The sequence below is a fragment of the Pocillopora damicornis genome, chromosome 1 (genome assembly GCF_964200805.1).
Source record: "Pocillopora damicornis chromosome 1, jaPocDami1.2, whole genome shotgun sequence".
NCBI lineage: Eukaryota > Metazoa > Cnidaria > Anthozoa > Scleractinia > Pocilloporidae > Pocillopora > Pocillopora damicornis.
The window spans coordinates 20,511,379-20,530,140 of NC_142670.1; the positions used below are offsets into that span (position 1 = coordinate 20,511,379).

General features: G+C 38.0%; 1 protein-coding gene across 2 annotated transcripts; it reads left to right on the forward strand.

Annotated features, from left to right (window-relative positions):
• Window positions 1–1,647: 1,647 nt before the first annotated feature.
• Window positions 1,648–16,355, forward strand: LOC113666908 (uncharacterized). 2 transcript variants are annotated; one of them, XM_089203599.1, is made up of 17 exons: window positions 1,648–1,830; window positions 3,335–3,687; window positions 4,087–4,251; window positions 4,711–4,824; window positions 5,136–5,267; window positions 5,695–5,791; window positions 6,400–6,618; window positions 7,724–8,103; window positions 8,873–9,034; window positions 9,388–9,498; window positions 10,023–10,142; window positions 10,527–10,617; window positions 12,301–12,684; window positions 13,088–13,213; window positions 13,438–13,581; window positions 14,100–14,459; window positions 15,169–16,355. In XM_089203599.1, the coding sequence occupies exons 3-17, from the start codon at window positions 4,156–4,158 to the stop codon at window positions 15,804–15,806; spliced, it is 3,174 nt and encodes a 1,057-aa protein (XP_089059725.1). In that variant the 5' UTR covers window positions 1,648–1,830; window positions 3,335–3,687; window positions 4,087–4,155; the 3' UTR covers window positions 15,807–16,355. The 2 variants fall into 2 exon arrangements, with proteins under 2 accessions (XP_089059725.1, XP_027038514.2); XM_027182713.2 differs by lacking the exon at window positions 1,648–1,830 and adding an exon at window positions 2,147–2,386.
• Window positions 16,356–18,762: the final 2,407 nt, after the last annotated feature.

The following is an 18,762-nucleotide window of genomic DNA, read 5'->3' on the forward strand; positions in this document are numbered from 1 at the left end:
TGGCTAATGGATGAAACTGTATGGCTAGAATTATAAAGCGGTATACAGTCACATAAATAGCCTCCTACGACCTTGGACACTGGGAACACCGTGCGACGATTAAGGCCATAGAACCACCCTGCAAAACAATCTGGATATTCTTGTATTATATTTTCTTGTCAGTGATGTACATCGATGACTATTTTAAAATACCATTTGACTGCAAAAGCAGATTCTTCCACGCTATGTTTGAATAAATCCTAATGCTATCAGTTTTCAATCAATCAAGAGTTCTGACCTCCACTGCGCTTAGGTCTTGTGAACACTGGAAAAAAAAACAACTAAATAGACAAAACCGTGATAAGCTTGGAGATGAATTGACGTTAAAGCTACGATTTTACGATTGTAATTGAACTGTACGAAGAAATGATAATTTTTTGAAAAACTTGGGAAATTTTGAAATTTTAAAACGACTTAGGATAAATCCTGGAAACTGGAGGTGGAATAATTTGTCATGCTGGTCAGTCTCATGAACAGATCAGGCACTGACGGAATTTGACAGCTTTGAAATTTTTGGCGCGGATGCAATAGACGAAACAAAAATTTTTCGTGAAAAAATTTTGTCCTTTGATTTTTTTTAGGGACAATTCTAGTTTTGTCCGTTGTTGCGGAAAGATCCTAAGATGGTATTAGGGTAATTTGGTATTATTAAATGGCTGGCCACCGTAGAGAATTACAAAGCTGACGTTTCGAGCGCTAGTCCTTCGTTATTCGCTCCTAACGAAGGGCCAAAGCTCGAAACGCCAGCTTTAAAAATCTTCACGGTGGCAAATTAACGTTATCAACTTAGTTGATAATACTTAGTTACCCTATTCTACTCTCCCACCGACGCAGGACCACAGTTTCTTTAAAACCTTATCCCCTATCTTAGATGTTAAATAACCTGTATTCACCAGATTAGTGCCAACGGAAAACTTTTAATGTTATTCTCTCATCTGTTGATTCCATTTAGTTAAAGGATCAAGGTTTGAGAGCAACGCCGAGTCAACTCTGATTAAATCCTTTGACTGATTTGAGCGTCGCCGGGTTTCTCTCGACATGTGTCCATACAACGGCGGAACTTTCTGTTATTTCTACTTGCACTCATCCCTCTATTCATTACTACCTTGTCGATACAAGAATGGGAAGAATGTCCTTTTGTTATTAATTTATGGAATGTGCACTTGTAATCGATAAAAGAATTGTCAATATTTATCTAAAACACACAGATGCTTACGTGTTTCTTCATCAAACTTCTTAAAAGCTAAAGAAACTAATGAAAAATGTGACCTCGCTCAACCGCCAATGCATTGGTCTGTTATTGATTATTATCGAACCCGGTTACATAAGTTTAAATCTGAAGGTCCTCCAATTCTTTTCTGAGTCTTCATCATGAACAAAAGAATTTTAAGAGTCAGATTTCCACTTGGTTGCCATTCTTTATTTGAATTCACGTTTCTTGCTATTGTGAACATTTTGATTGCTGAGCAGCCGTAGTTATTTAAACAAACATTTTTCGAATTCATTCCATTCATTTATCTATATTTTATCTATTTTTCTTTTGGTTTACAAAGCTGCACCGCATGATTTGAAATACTGTTGTTAGGTTAAACATTCTTGACCTATCTTGGGTGCGACTGCAGAAATTCTTGCAAAATGCTGTGGTGTGAAAATAGCACTAAGGCATGATACATTGCCTCGTTGCAACGATCGAACGATTTATTATCAAAGCCTATAACAGCTCTTCCGGAGATTTATTATCAAAGCCTATTACAGCTCTTCCGGAGAATTGTACGAGTTTCATTCTTTAAGGTATGGTCTGATGTAAGATTGGTATCTCAGAACAAACTTCAATTGAAGACTCTCTGGCGCCAGAGAATGGAGAGTTGATGTTTTGATAGGAATAGTTAATAGCTGTCCCCATTTTTCTCAAAACGAATTCCTATTTGAAAGAAATAAAATAGATGTTCCCCAGTATGGTTGGGCAAACTACAAAAGCTATAATTGGTAAACCAAAAAATTGATGTTGAGCAAAAATCGCACTTCTCCTTATATAAGTTAATCGAGATAAGAAGGTCTTCCTAAGGCGCTATTGTTATTGTTCTGCTGACCTCGTCTAAGCGCAAGTGAACTAAAATGCTTTCAAACAAATGATCCCTTGAGTATCTTTGGTGCGTGCGCACTCGCACACTCGATATTTAAGTCACGTTCTCAACCTGTTATCCGTGAAAACTTACCTGCCTCGCGAATAGCTCTCCATTCCAAAGGAGTGGAGTTTAGGTGAAGTTGTACAAGGAAACTATGGTGTTGTCTGCCGGGCAAGTATCGCTTTTGCTGGTTACTTTCCTCATGTCCAGCAGTGTCGAAGGTGATAGAAAGTTCTTTTTTCATTGTTGCTTTTACCGTGCAGTTTATTCCAGGCAAAACATACGTTATCTCACCTAGAGCAAATAGTCTAAAGTTGTCGTATTCGTGTCGAAACTGGAAGTGCTGAATCACTCTCCTTCAGTAATTTTACTTCCTTACTTTGGTGAAATTATCATTCAATTTTATGACTGGACACTTCTAACATCTCCGTTGATTGAATTTATAAGTAATACACATGTGCCAAGACAAAAACTCACGCATCAAAACCAAGATCGATATACATAGGATATTTATGACATAACAGGCATAAACAAGATCTTTTTATTCAATCCCTCGCAAATTTTTAAGCTTTTTAAAGAATAAATGAATATTGTTGAAAACAGTCACAGGGTAGAGCGTTTCTCCAAGCAATTGATCGGCACTTCACTTATGCGAGCGCGATATTCAATATTTCAACCTTTTTCTATAGTTCATTAACTTCACCTAGGGAATAGGTGAGGCGTACATGTTAACGGCACCTTACTTTTTTCTCCTATTTTTTATTTCGTATTTCTATATTTTGGATCCCCTGTTTTAAGTCACACCCAACCTAACAAAACAAAGACATCTTTAATGGAAACTCGAGGGTAATCCGAGATAGGGTTGTTTTGTTGCGCTGCATTGAGTGATTGGTCTAGAAGATTCGTGCCATCTTATCAGTCGTGATTACATATCAAAAACTAATCTTTACTTGTTAACAGGCCATCACTAGAGGTTTAACCAGTCTTTCTGTTTTTCTTATGGTTCGTTTTTTTCGGGGATGTTTTCTATCGGTCTGATCAGCCATCGTGATCGCATGCCTTGGGTTTGCCTAGGTCGTTGCCCAGGATGCATTGCAATAACGGGCGCATTATTTTACTACATTTGTTGCTCGAGTTTTACTCAGGTTAATATAAAAATTTCTTCTCAGGTGTTAAACCACAAAACGGACACATTCGCCTCAGCCAAGTAAATGATGATTACATTTGCCGGCATGAGACATTTAAAAACCGTTTCATCAGGGGAACACCTGTGAGCGTATTTGCCTCAGTCAACCGAGGAAATGGATCGTCCTATGTCTACGATTCTATCTTTCTTTGGGTAGAAGATGTAAAATACGATCGCTTCAAGGCTTGTGTCGTTGAAGGAGGCCAAGAAGCTGGGGATAATTTCACTATCGACTGGTTTGCAGTTCAAGGTCCACAGACAGGAGCTGAACATGGTAAAACACCGTTTAGCAAATTCACCACAGGATCACAATGCAACCGGGTGACATTTAAAAAGGTAAGATTCTTTGAACTTTCAAAGGCTGCGTGACTGAGTTGTTAAGAGTGCTGGGTCTGATATGACTTTGCATTAACTCACAGTACTTGCACTCAATTGAATTTTCTTGTAGGTAACCCGCTACTACGCTTTGTAAGAAGCCATCTGCTTTGCCATCAATCCTCGTTCTTCGAGGGCTGAGCGCTTTATTGCTGGCTAATGTGCTTTTCACAATTAATGCGGAGGTACTGGGCGCCTGCTGAAAATCCTTAGATGAAGTTATGACAGGTTCATTCATTTGAATTGAATTTTGCTTAGCATCGACGTGGTGGAAAGGTTGGTAGCGTACTACTGGGTCTACTATTAGAATATAGCTTATAGCTTAGTTATTATTTTCATGTTTTCCTTTGTTGCATTCAGGGTTTTAAGAAAACTCCTACAGTTCACGTCACTGTGCAGCACACTAAAAAAGACCGGAAATACGATGCAATGCTGGTTTGGATTGAAAACATCTCTCCAAGTGAATTTGAAGTTTGTTTGCAAGAGTCAAGGGTATTCGATGGGCTCCACGAAGGACTTATAGCGGTGAGCCGTTATTCTGTCTATGTGCTGCTTAATAGGTTGTTTTGCGTTTTTCACTGATTGATTTATTTTCCTTTAGATTTTAACCAAAATGTTTTCTTTAGTGATGGCTTGCTTTCTTTTGTCCTTACATAATACTTTGATGTACTTGTATTTCTTATTATTTGTGTTTCCTGTTCTATATAGATCAATATTTTATCAAGATTAATTGATATTGCTAGTCACATGTTTTGCTCGTAAAAAATGCCTCATCTTGTGTTTTTTCTTCCTTCTGTCGGTCATGGTTTCTCCTGTGTCCTAAACAAAGTATATTTAGCTTGAAATAAGTTCCTAACTCGTTTTATTTCTCACTGAGATCGCTAAAGCAAACTTAAGGATGTTATTATTTGTGGATTATGTGTAAATGTTATTCAGCTCATAAGCAAATGTGTAATGTTCTTTTCTACGTGCTCTTTACTCAAGAACTGGATGGCATACGAGAACTATCCTCAAAATTGGAGAGCTAAGGAGTCCAAAACCGTCCTGTTTTCCGGAAAGGAGTTACCCTCAGCCGAAAACAAGTATGCACTGTGTAAGGTACTGTAAGTCTGCCTGTGATTTCTTCCTTAAAGAAATTGGTCTATGATTTGTGAAAATCTACCGACCTATGTCATAAAAGCATTCTGCATGTTTAACGATAGTGTCCAACGAGGATTTCCTTGTCGGGTAAAGGACCGTTGTCAGTGTGAAAATAAAAACAAGGAAAGAAAAAATAAAAGGAAAGAAAAGTTTGGGTCACGCGTGTGGATCCAAGTTTAGCCAGTTTTAAACGTTTTTTATTTTAATTTTTTATTTCGTTTTTTGTTATGCCTATTGTTTGATTCCTGTTTTTTTTTCTATTTCAACAGACGATCAAATACGACGAGCCGTTTTTTAACCCACCCATCGTCCTGACAACTGTCTTCAATGCTGCTCAAGGTAACAAATCGAACAATGGATGTGGTCCGAAACAAAAAGAGCCTTTGCTAACCTGGATGGAGGTAAGAGTAACGTTAAAACTGACCCCCTGAGTTTTGCCTATGACTTATTAACTCGCCGATCATGCTAGATTTAGATGAAATTTAAAAGAGAAATGAAGTACAGTTTTGAATTGAACCTAAATCAATCAAATATGTGACAAAATAGCCCTGTTAGCTTTCCCTTTATTTTCCCTTTGTATCATTTCTTTTTTTTAGTTTGCTTATTTGTTCGTTGCTTTGTTTCCTGACCTATTCTTTTCTTTCCTTTCTTTTTATCATAAGTCCTTTGTTTTTATCTTCTTGTTTGTGTTTCTCTCTTTTCTTCTCCTTTCTCCTCTCTCAGTTAAGTACGAGAACTTTGCTCCTGATTTTTCATCAAAGTTACATGTGCTCAAAATTCCTTAATTTGTCATTTTATTGCTTGCTTTTCTTTCTTTTATCCTTCAAGGGAGTGACCAAGAAAAAATTTCAAATTTGCATAATAGACCACGCAGGATACGGTAACCAAAGAAGCGACGTGGTTATAGACTACTTAATTATTGGAGGTGAGGCTGAAAATCCGTGCCTTGTTTTAGAAACAATTCAAATTTGTACTTAAATAAACGACAGTTTTCATTTATTTTGGTTTGTGTACAGAAGAAATTCCATGATGGGCAAGTGTTCTTGGTGTTCTAGTGTGCCTTGATGATCAGCAAACAGAAGTTGATCGTTGAGCTCTTTGGTTTTTACATGAAGTACCGTGTGCAATTGCATCGGGACCCTATTTTATCATAGGTTTTTTTTATTATTGATTCATTTACTTATTTTTCTTTCATGCTCATATATATGATTTACAAATATTTTGTACCCATTTGAAGTCAAACCCCGTTTGTACTAGCATTGTACGTTAGATATGGTTAAATTGTCTATGCATTATTCAATTTCATGAGATATTTGTCACTTAAGCACAGCAAAATGTTAAAAGTGAGTGAGTCAATCACTCCATGATTTCTCTTGTTCTTTTGCCGTTGTGGGGTAATAAATCTTCATCTTGTTTTGTTGTTAAAGTTGTTGTTTTTTTTGTTCTTTTTATTCCCTTGCTCACTCGGTTTAGACCACCTAAAACTTTCATGCATTCCATTCACTAAATGTGTGATTTCTTATTCTATTATAGACCTCGACCCGTGTAGAAATATTAACTGCACTTACGAAAGCTTCTGCTATGCTCGTGATGAGTGGACGTATGAATGTCGCTGCCGAAGTAACTGCCCATCGTACGAGGAACATGTCTGTGGTTCCAACGGTCGAACTTTCAGGAATATGTGTGACTTCAAACAAACGATTTGTGAAGAACGCGGCAATTATACAAACTATCATCCTGGAAGATGCAATGGTATAAAATATTGTCTTTTTGTTTATTAAACTTTGCCAAAAGTACCCTTACATTCCTCTTAACTACTTGAATTTTATTTTTACTTCGAGACTGAGAGATCTGAAAAGATAATTTGGTTTTATTAATTGAGTTGATAATGTAGATTACCCTTCTCAAAGGATTTCTAAATCTGACGTTTCGAACGTTAGTCCTATATTCCTTTTCAATTTTCTCCCATTTTGCAGAGTGCAATGTTTTCGGCTTGTTTTATTGTTTTCTTTTGTTGTATTTGTTCCTTTTGTTTATTTATTTATTTATTTGTTTTGTTTTGCTCTTCTCTGCTCGTTCAGTTTTTATAAACTCGCTATGAAAAAGAAAGCTCACTCGTTATTTCCCCGTTGTTTCGTTTTATTTTTCAAAACTCGTAAAAAAGAATCGCACGCGCTCCGTAACCATGAAATAAGCTATATTTACATGAAATAGAGTTCACCGAAGATTATTTCGAAGCTTTCTCCGGCATCATGGAGTGAATTTTTGTGTGTATTCACAGTTTATATCCTTCAAGTTGTTACCTTTGACGGCTTGTGTTTGTAAATATTACCTGGCGAAAATGATGGATGACAAATAACGTTTTGCTAAAGCGGCAACTTCGGAGCGATAATTTTAGAATTTTGAATGATGACGAGGTTCCAGAGATTGTGGCTTGCTTGGCGCGTGTAATGAGGGCGTGAAAATATGTAATTTTAATGTTGACGAAGTCTTAAGTGAGTTTCTTGTTTTGCTTGGACGACAACCCCTAGAGAAATCTTGAGTTTGCAAAATAAGGGGAGTAGGTCGAAATGTTTTGTGTTCATTGAGGTTGCAGTTGGAGTCCCATGGCTGGTTCGAGAAACAATATGTCAGAAGAGAGGCGAAGAAAGGTTAAAAAGCTTTACTGAGTGGCACGATATAATGGTTTTTAAAATTTTTTTAAAGTTAATTTTAGGACTTCGCAGTTACCTTTTTTTCATCCGGAGCTACCATAGCTTGAGAGATCGCGATTTCCATGTCTTATGATAAGATATGGAATGGGGAAACGGGAATTTTTTAAATCGTTTTCGTTGTTGTTATTTCCGTCCAACTGTAGGTTTCCCTATGCAGAAAGGAAGACACGAGTTTCCAAATCCTCCTCCCGGGATAGAGGATCAGTGTGTTGTGATCAAGTTCAAACCTTTCATATTCTATCCTCTTAAAGAAGTTCATGTGCAACTCACTGTGAACCACTTCAACTACTCGTATGCCGATTGGGTACATGAAGCTGCTACACCTTGGGTCGAAAGCGTTAACATTACTCAGTTTACAGCCTGTGTTACTCGAACTGGAAAGAACAAATACCTTGCAGACAGCTTCCCTTCAATAGACTGGATGGCCTATCAGGGAAATCCACCTGGAGGAGTAGCAGGGGAAGCGAATTTCACAACATGGTCGACTGGAACTAGCTGCGTAACAGTCCCTTTATCTCCAAAGGTATGTATTCCTCTGTAATTTAAGAGTAACGAGATTTGGACATTTTTTGTGATAAACATCGTATTAATTTTTTATGCTGCTTTGAAAAGTGCTCTAAAAACTTGCACTTTTTAACTCTTTTGTTGTCAAACAAGGATTGTGTTATTCCTATTTCAACTTGCGGGAGACGCGGTGCCATTATGGTCAGTTCGCTTCAGTATTCTTGAGCAGATCACTTTACTCTCATTGTGCCTCTCTACACCTTGGAGTATAAATAGGTAACGGGGGGGGGGGGGAAGCACTTGGCACTTGGCTTGACTAGGCAAACCACCTTCCAAACTATGCAACTGAATACTCCTATTTAACACCAGTAATTTAGTGCGAGACTTCACACTGCTTTGGTTTAGGGGCCATGTCGCTCGAAGGCTGTTAGCGCTCACCAAGGTTCAAGTTTTAATCTGGCTTCCTATATTCCTTTGTTCAATAGCCTTTTTGGGATAATTCTCTCCATTCATTATAGATCATCCAAGCATTAACTTATAGACAAAGAGAATTACACCGAATTTTCTGTTAAAGCTCTCAGATCTGATATCAGATTTCACACTAACCTTTGGTCATCTTACCTAGCTTTGAACAACCCGACTTTGGAGAATAAACTTATCATTACTTGATTTATTTGTGCTATGATGCCATTTCATGACTTAATGATGATGAGATGTGCTGGTTCTTGTCGTGTATCTTTTAGTATAACTTCCTAGTCAAATTAGTTTCCTCATTTTTTCAACTTTAGCGTTCTGAGCCACCGTCTGTCTTTGCAACAGCAGTGCACCACAGAACAGGTCTCAGGCATGATGCTACCTCTTTATGGCTCGAAGATGTTTCAACGAGTTCTTTCCAGATCTGTCTTAGAGAATTCCAAAACTTCGCAGGAGCTCATGATAAAATTACAGTGGTAAGTTTTGTGCTTAGGTTTGTTACTCGCTGGTGCTAACTCTAATTCATCTGGTTTCCTTAGCCTTTGGAATTCTAAAACATGGGATCCCAACCAGGTACTAAAGTTCGAGCTGTCACTAATAGTAGGCATTGTCGTAATGAACAGCAGCACTCGATCCTGAGTAGACTTCCAGTATCGTGCAAGGAAAAGAGAATTCTCGGCTGGATAGCAGACGTTTCTCTGATAGCGGCAGGAACTCTTGGCTTGGTGTATGACCTAATCGCAAAACATCATATTTCTTGGTTCAATTTCTACCCAGGCTGCGTCTATGTACTTACCTTCATGAATTAAGTCTTCTGTTTTTCTCTCAGAGCTGGCTGTTTTTCGAAAAAACACCCAGACCATGGTTTAAGGAGCACGGCCTCGTAAGCTTTCCGAATACTGGTTCGCCGTTAGAAGAGTACAACTACGCTTTCTGTAAGGTAAGTGTTGTGTCCCTTGACAAAAGTGGTTTGCGTGGGTGTGGGTGCGTGCATGTAGTGCACTGGTAGACCAATTTGAAAGTTTTACTTTAAAGATATCTTATATATGACTAATTTTTCTTACTTTGGCTTTAGGCTATTGGTCAAGAAAATTCCCGTCATCCAATAAACTAATTAGATATATAATAAAGCCAGTCTAACGTGTTAACTAAACAGGCTGTTTTATACTGCGAGCGTCGTTCTTCATTTTGATCAGATTTTTTAGACAAACCAGACAAACCAGTTAAATCTACTTTTTAGGTTTTTATTTAGTTCTTTTTATTCTGCGAGCGTCGTTCTTCATTTTGATCTGATTTTTGAGACAAACCTGACAAACCAGTTAAATCTGCTTTTTAGGTTTTTATTTAGTTCGAATGCATTATGCAATAATCGTATTTTCTTGATTTTATAATTGTTGATTTCATCTAATTGGTTGAATGACTTATATATGAAGCAATCGAAAATTTTCCTCATTTCATCAAAAGGATGTGAGTTACACTCGATCGGCTTACAAAAAGCCCCCAAAAGTATTTATAAGCGCCAGTCATTCTACCAGTGGAGGCAACACTCCAGCAGAGTGCAATGGAATCGTAAGCTGGATTGAGGTGTGTCAAATTATAACTTCTCCATTATCATGGCATGAGGTTTAGATGGCAAGCTGCTTTTATGCTTTTACTGTATGTTGCCATGCATATTTTTCTTTGGGCCTTCGTTTGCTTCCGTACTTCAATGGTTCAGTTTTCTCGAGGTACAGGGGACTGTAATTATAAATATGATTTTTACCTTTACCTACAAATATGATTTTTACCTTTTTTGTTTCTGTTTGCATGTTTGTTGTTGTTGTCAACTTTGTTGTCGTAGCATTTACAGAGTTGTGTCATCAACACTCAACTATATATACTTAGACAATGTTTCGTTTCGATGGTGTCAAATAATAGATACGCCTAGCTCTATAATAAAAAAGAAATTTTGTTTTATTTTTTTTTAAGTATATCACAGAGAAGGCATTCCGAATCTGTGTCAAAGAATTGGAAGTGCAACGCTTTGACCCACTGAACGTTTCATATGCGGTGTTGGGAGGTACGAATAGTCTAATAGGCGGAGAGCCGGCCTTTATTAATGACAACCTCTAGCGTATTTAAAGTCCTCACTTAGCAATACAATTGAACACTTGGTGTTCCTTATAGTGGAACAGATTACATTCAAAAGAAAAAAAAATCACATACGTTTACCAGTAAATTAAGAATAAAAGAAAGGGTAGTGATAATAATTTCATAAAGTTGGGATATAACGCGCGCTGTCATTGGTTAAAAGAGCGTGCTCTATGAGAGTATAGAGTATAGAGATGAGCTAAAGCTTTCATGTTATCTGCCGAATTGTACTATGGCCGGCCTTTTCCGGGAATTCTCTTTAGCTCGTTTTCGTTTACTGAAAGTGAAATTTCGGAACAAGCAAGCTGGCAAGTAACAACAGAAGAACCAAAGAAAGGTTAGTAAACATGCCAGGCGCCGTAATTTACGTTATTATAACGTGAACAGAGACGAAAATCTTCAAAGAGAAAACGAAATGAACAGTCATAGTTTTAAAGGATTTCAAGCTCAGTTAGATTGCAAGCTTACGTACGGTAATTAAAAACAAACACAGCCAAAACTCGTATAATATATAAGTTTCGTGCTCAAGAACAAAAGAAAACAAAACAGGAACGATGAAAATATAACCAAACTGGCTTAACTGCATGTTACAATTCATACTAAACATGACGGTATCAGAGCGACTGCGATCATGCTGAGGTCCATTGCGGCTAGCTAATCATGGCGATCATTGGCCATTCCAGTGAAGCAGGCCTCAGTAACTACATCGGCCTCCCTTCGAGTGAAAAAAACATAAGAGCTTGCTCTGATATCCTTTTTAATGCGTTGATTGGAAGGCCACATCAGTGACTGCAGCCGAGTTTTACGGTGCTGTCATCCCGAGCAATATTCATGTTCCGGTGAATTCGGCTGTAGTTCATTCTTAAAACGCTCGCCTTGAACAGTTTGTTTTCTACTTGTCATGTGAAGGAACTTGCTAGTTTTTATGAGCCACAATTCAGCCGAATTTCAATGAACATTTCACTTTCAGAGTAAGTATTAGAGACTAAAAAGCTGCAGGCAAAAATGTTAAATTCGACCCGCCCAACTGTTTAAGTTTGTAATCTATTGCAGAAAGTGAACTTTGATGGTTTGAAAGTTTTGACAGCTTTAGTCTTTTAAAGCCAAATAGGTTATTTGAACCATTCTGAAAGGGATTCTGATTGGCTGATTGTGGTGTGCTTTATGAGAGTAAAAAGCATGCAGACGACATTATTGTTCGCTTTGGAAATAAAGTTTGTTTTGAAAATTGAAAGAAATGCATGGGGAATTTAACGGATTCTTTATTATAACATATATAAAGAAGCCTTGACTGTGCTCAAGAACTTCTTTTGTGCTCTAGCCGCTTCCTGCGTACTTTACAACAGAACAGAACACAGTCAAGGCTTCTCTATTTCTTAAATAAAGGCTCTATTCTCGAGGTACCCGAGAGCTGACAAGAGTCAATAACTTCTAAACTAGAGTCATTTCTCACCTTTTTAATGAAAGAAATCCTTCACAAAAATCAGCCTTACCTTGCTCTTTACCCGGCGGCAAATATAACAATGCACTAAATAGTTAAAACAGAACGACCAATTAAAAAACAAACAAACAAACAAACAAAAAAAAACTGTCAATCGTGTTTATCTTACAGACAGCATTTGTAAAGACGACTGGTACTATTTCGATAACTATTGCTACAGTCAAGTGGCTGCATGCGATAACTGGGACAACAGCAATAGAGTATGCGGCTTAAAGTCAGCTGACCTTCCCAGCATACGTAACCAGGAAGAAAACGTTTTTGTCCAAAGTCTGCATGGTGGAGAACACTCCTGGTTGGGGCTCAATGATATCAACTCTGAAGGGAATTTTGTGTGGAGCGACAAGAGCACATCCAAATTCAGGCGTTGGGCAAAGGACCAACCAAACAATTATGGCAATCAAGATTGTGTTCATGCTCTTGGCTTCCTTAAAAATCATCATTACGAATGGAATGACGTGAACTGCTCTGATTGTCACAGATATTCTTGCAAGAGAGGTTAGTGCTTAAAAGAACATATAGAAGTATACTTCAGCTGAAAATATCATATGGAACATCTAGAAAATTGCGTAGTAACTGTCATGCTTCAGTGAAACAATAGTTTTGCCACAATTTTGTTTTGTTTCAGTTGGGATCGCTAAGAAGAAGTTCCGTTTTTGTGCCCACTACCTTCCTAGAATTTCTTTTTTTGCCTGTTGTCATAAAATTTTGCTTTTGCAACCGGTCTTTTAAAATAAAAAGGATGAAAAGGAAATTATACAACATTGCTTTACTACACTGCAGTACTACACAGCTATACAGCAGTAGGCACATGCAGTCATAGACTGCTTTTTATTTATTTCGCCTGCTATAACCATAATAAGAAACTGAATAACCATTTTGTGTTTGCTTTCTTGTACAGATTATGATGAATGTGCTGACCAAAATTATGACTGCCCAGCTGATTCTCATTGCGTTAATGATCCTGACGGTTACGACTGCCAATGCAATAAAGGATTCTTCCTAAATGCAAACAAAAAATGTGAAGGTATCTTGATTTAAATTATGACTAACAGAATAACTCAGTCAACAGCGAGTTGATATTTTCAACCCTATGGCAGATTATTTCAACATTTAACACTAGAAAAAAAAAACCAATCAAACTGTTTGATATTTGGAATAAAACCAAGTTATTGTGATCTTGAGATATGAATATGTTGTAGTTAAAGTTTGCAAACACTTTTTTTCCCCTTTTTGTTTCGTGGGAAACAGACTGGAAGGAGTGCGACCTGGGAAGCAGTTTTTATACCTGCCCTGCCAAATCGACCTGCGAGAATGTTCCTGGTTCCTATAGATGCAGATGTGAACTTGGCCTGGCAGGAACCGGCCTGGCAGGAATCGTTAAAGAATGCGGGGGTAAGGTTCCAACGGTTAATTTCGAATCTCCTGCTGAAAAATGTTTAAACTTTTCGTTTGATGCCTCCGTTTCCCATGAAGCTTTTTTTTTCCTATTGTGACTTTCTCTAACGTCCTAGTTTCAATCGTTTATTCACAAAACACCGATTTTATCGACAAATTTTCTCACAATTTATTCCTGCAGCAACAGCTTTACTGATTGGTGTCACTTTGTTTACATGCGAGGCAAATTATTGCATTTCTTAAAGAGGATCTTAGTGGGGTGACGGTTTATTCGGCCATTTTAAAGTTCTTACCGTTATGGTTTAAAGGAAGGTTTTTACAGTAAATTTTTTTACTTATAATAGTTAAAATTCGGCTGTTGGTTATCCCCTTTGAAACCTTATTTAAACTGCCCTTGATCAATAGCGTTTATGTTTTGATAGCAAAATTCACGCGTCATTCACACACCTATGTAGAACATATCGACTTATCAGGACAAAATCATCTTTAAAAATATACTCTCGCTACTTTTACAGCACCTTACGCGATGGTAACTTCTTCCTGTGCCGATACAACAATATGGCTATCAAATTCAACAGGGTACATCGAGCCAATTGATAATTCAAAGGCTACTAAATACAAAAGTAACATGAACTGCACATGGAATATAACGTCAAATGGACAAATTGATCTTGTCTTTTTACGTTTGGACACTGAGGATAAGCAAGATAAGGTCTTCATACACGATGGTGGATCAGCTTCTGCTCCTGTAATTGGTACTTTGTTTGGAGACACTACCCCCCAGGAATCGTTCACAAGCACATTCAATAATCTTTTTGTGAGATTTGAATCTGATGCTAGTAAAGAATATAGAGGATTTTTGGCAGAATATCGAGGTAGGTTGTACGTATGTATTGTATATTATTTGTGCTGGCTGACCCAGTTCAGCTTTAAGCTAGTTTGAATGAGGTCCTGTATAAACGACAACAAGGCATACGGTTTACTGTCACTATCTGAGTGAGACAGCGTGAGTTAACCAAGCGCGGTGTGTATATATAGGGGCGTTATTTTATGAAGTTTTCTAATCAGGAATGGGTATTGAGATACGCCGTTAAATGGACATTATACCAGTTTACTTGTGATAGGCAAGCCTTTAGAAAAGAACTGATGCTAATATTGGCTTTGTTGTTTTATCATGTAAGGTTTTTTTCGATTTTGCTGAATAAGTTACTGTCCCTCAGTTGACCCTATCATTGAAAGTTCACTCACATCCTTTTTTTAATTTACCTTTCAAAGAATTCGCCGTATTCGACTAAGTTATAAACTTGTCCACCAAAATACATGCTATGTGGTGTATTCTGCGTGGATTTAAAACATAATTTTCGCTCTTAGCGAATAGAGAAATGTACAGTGGCTTAAGGGGCACAAGAATTGGTTTTTATGATTCAAGTACAGTCTTTGTTTTTTTAAGAGTATCAGTGGCGGATGCAGACCTTGAGCCAACGAGTGGGGTGGGGGTCCGGTTTTTTTTTGCTTGCCCTTCTTCCCTCTACGATGATTATTATTTTTTTACCCAAAATATATCTGATTTAATTTTATTAATAGCAATAACGGATGGCAGTGTGCGTATGAATAGCACCTCTTCGCACAACAAGTTTACTGGCAGAGTGGAAGTTTTCTACGATGGTAAATGGGGGACCGTCTGCCATGACAACTGGGACCGTAAAGCTGCTAACGTAGTTTGTAGAGAGCTTGGCTTCAAACTGGCTGATAGGGCGTTTACGAGCGCTGCACATGGCGAAGGAAGTGGACCAATCTGGCTTGACGACGTGCGCTGCTCAGGGAGTGAGACTCATCTCCACAAGTGCAATAAACGAAAATGGGGAGACCACGATTGTACTCATAAACAAGACGCCAGCATGAAGTGCAGTTTTGGTTCTACCAATGTAAGGATATCCGGAGGTAGAAAATATGGCCGCGTAGAGGTTCTAATAGGAGGGCAGTGGGGAACTATCTGTGATCACAAATGGGACATGAATGATGCAACAGTCATCTGCCGTCAGCTAGGTTACAAAGGCGCACACAGAGCGCGTGGAAGTGCAATTTACGGTCAAGGCTCCGGTCCTATCCATAGAAACCTTGTCAGATGCAAAGGGGACGAAAAATCATTGCTGGACTGTCCATACGGTTCATCTCGCTATTGCTCGCACGCTGAGGATGCTGGTGTTGAATGTAATATTTGAACGTCAACTGATATCAAAACACCCTCGAAAACTCATGATTTTGATATCTTGTCAACTGTTATAGTAGTGCAGGTCGTGGTAATAATATTTTTAGTCATAATAGCAGCAGCAGTCAAACTCTATTTGAGACGGTGTCTCCGTTATAATTAATAACAACAGCTGCAAAGCTTTTAGATAGATACTAGGTAGATTATTGGCTACTGAAATTCGCCCTTGCGGATTTGGCTCATCGCTTAAACAAACCAAAACGAAAATTAAATTTTATTTGCCGGTAGATTTATATGTTTAATGTTTGAAGTGCGAAATGTTTCGTCTTTAAGAAAGATTTGCTGGAGAGTGTAAAGAGATCAGTATCTAACGGCATTTTTGAATTCTTATGAAAATTTTATTTTATTTCATCCATTTTTTGCGGAGAATAACCATAAGCTGCGTTGCAAGATTATCTAAGCTAGAAAAATTGGCAAGAAACATTAAGCTATGGCATATTATCCTTTGTACCAGTAGGTCCTAGAATTCAATAGAAATAAATCATACTATATATACCCTATACAATTTACAGTCGTAGCTGAGTATTCGGTGGTGCAAAAACGCACAGTTTTGGGTACCATATATAGAGGTAAATCTTCCTGATTTCGAACGGTGAGAGGTTAAAATAGAATAAGATGCAATACAACTACATAGATTCTAAGGGCCAACTGACTATCGAACAAGGCGAGAGATAATAGAGGAGGTATTAGTGCTGAACTACCCTGAAATGCTCACAGCCACTGAAATCTTTGTTTTCCTTGTAAATGTAGGCACAAATAGAAGATAATTAAAATTTTCTATTCTATATATCACTTTCGTTCGTTGTAATCGGAAAAAACGCATATTTTATTTTAAACATGAGGCGGTGCTTTCATTCTATTTGGAAGTTTTTGAAAATTCAGCCTCATCTTAGGCTTAGACACACTGCCAGACTGAACTCTTCCGAAATGAATTACTTTCGTACAAAGCCCAATCATCTATTTGTATGTATTTATATTGAGGGGGGCTTTAAGGCCTATTAGAAACCACAAAACCGTAGAAAAAATCATCCAAAACCAAAATACCGAAAAAAAATTCGATCAAAACCGAAAACCGCGTGCAAAACTGTCAAAACCGATACATTTTCACATCCCAGTTATTACAACCCTGATCGATCTGATACAGTGATGACAAGTGGAGCATACAGAGTAGTTAACTACACTAATTTCATTACAGAATTTATGAATGCCATGGACTTGGCATTCGTATCCTCTAATATCTGCTTAAATTAACAGCTGCTCTCTCGAGGACCTCGGGCGTGGTCTTTGCGGACTCAGCCGCTGGTAATGGAGCCTAATTAAATTAAGGAAATTCGCACAAAAGTCCTCTACAGGGTTGCAATTTTGCAGTCGCAAAAAGCTATAGCTCTGGAAAGTTTCATCGAAAATCTCTAATCTAACTTTTCCATTTGCGAACTAAGACCTGATAAGTTTGGAGATTGTATTGGAATGTTGAATCAATCAGTCACGTGTGGCCTGTAACTTGGTCGCGAACTTCGAGGTGGCATTGATAAAGAAACTCTAGCAATGTTCCGCGCTTAGCATAACCCTTCGTGTAGCCGTACCCTCCCCTCCTCCCCTTCCCACCCCTGCACGTAGGCTACCTAGGGATCCCTGCGATATTTCAATTGGTTTGTCACACATTCCTCTCGATAAAATTTGTGTTTAGCTGCTATTCGAGATCTCTGGAGGCGCGTAATTGCCGCTCAGATCAAAGAGAAACCTGAACCAAATTAGGTCAAATACAAAAAACTGAAAACCGCATCGAATATGAAATCCTAAAACCCGTCAATATTTTTCGCCAAAAACCGAAAGGCAAATGCTAAAATACGGAAAATCTGCAAACCGCAACGAACACCATGACCGAGAAACCGAAGCTTTTCGGCACAAAAACCGAAAAACCGATCTAAAAAATAGCTAAAACCGCAAAACCGAAAATCCCAGTGCTCCCTCTATACTGATATCTACCTTAGACTCTTTTTCACTCCCTATTCCTTTTTGTGGTCCCTATCTACCTCATCACGCAACTGAATTTATAAGCATCACATAAATGACTACATCAAACCAATTTACTCACCTTGGCTTCGATTTTGGGGGGAAACTTTGAGTTTGTCGCTTAGGAACGTTTTATGTAGACCGTGACAACAAAAAAAATATATTGCGCATGAAAATAAATCAACCGGAAGGAGTTCTAATTAATTGTTCTCCGTGTTTCAAATTTCGGTGGAAATCATTGCATTTGGAAGTCGGCAGTTAAGGAATCTGCTGATATCGGACGGGTCGTATAAACTACGTTTGCGTGTCCCCTTAAGCCTCACATTATGTCTACTATAACTAGACGGCCGATGTCATTTCATCATTTTGATATTCTTTAAACCGCTCTTGGTTCACAAACTGAGTGAACGAACTGTATTTTTTGTATATACTTAAACAAATATTCACATCAGTATTGATCGAAAGTGGTGCCGATATTTACCTCGCAGCTTTGCGGTTCGGTAAATATCCGGCACTAGCGACCTCTAGTTCAGTGAAAAGTTGTTACCTTTTTATCATATATAGAGATAACTCTCTTACAAAAAAAGGATATCCGTCCTGTATTTCCCGAAAAAAACATTAGCGATTCGAACTCCTTCCAAACTCTTAAAACGACTTCAACAAGTTTCTTGTGGGTGTGAGGTTGGCGTGACTGGTAACGCATCACATTTTTTAAAAGGAGGTATTATGCACTGTGAAAAAATAGTAGTGATGAAGCAAATTTCTCGCATGATATGTTTATTAATAACCTGAATTTGATCAGCGTTTCATTGCGTGTGCATCATTAGAGACTGCGAGGAAAAGGAAAACGAAGAAGGAGCGGAATAACATAACCAGCCCATCGCAATGTTATTTCG

What these genes read in the sequence shown, in the direction of transcription:
- LOC113666908 (XM_027182713.2), top strand. Translation starts at nt 2,320, where the DNA reads ATGGTGTTGTCTGCCGGGCAAGTATCGCTTTTGCTGGTTACTTTCCTC. An exon ending in ACCGGGTGACATTTAAAAAG is followed by an intron (nt 3,688 to 4,086) that starts GTAAGATTCTTT and finishes TGTTGCATTCAG; the next exon opens with GGTTTTAAGAAAACTCCTAC. An exon ending in ACAACTACGCTTTCTGTAAG is followed by an intron (nt 9,499 to 10,022) that starts GTAAGTGTTGTG and finishes TTTCATCAAAAG; the next exon opens with GATGTGAGTTACACTCGATC.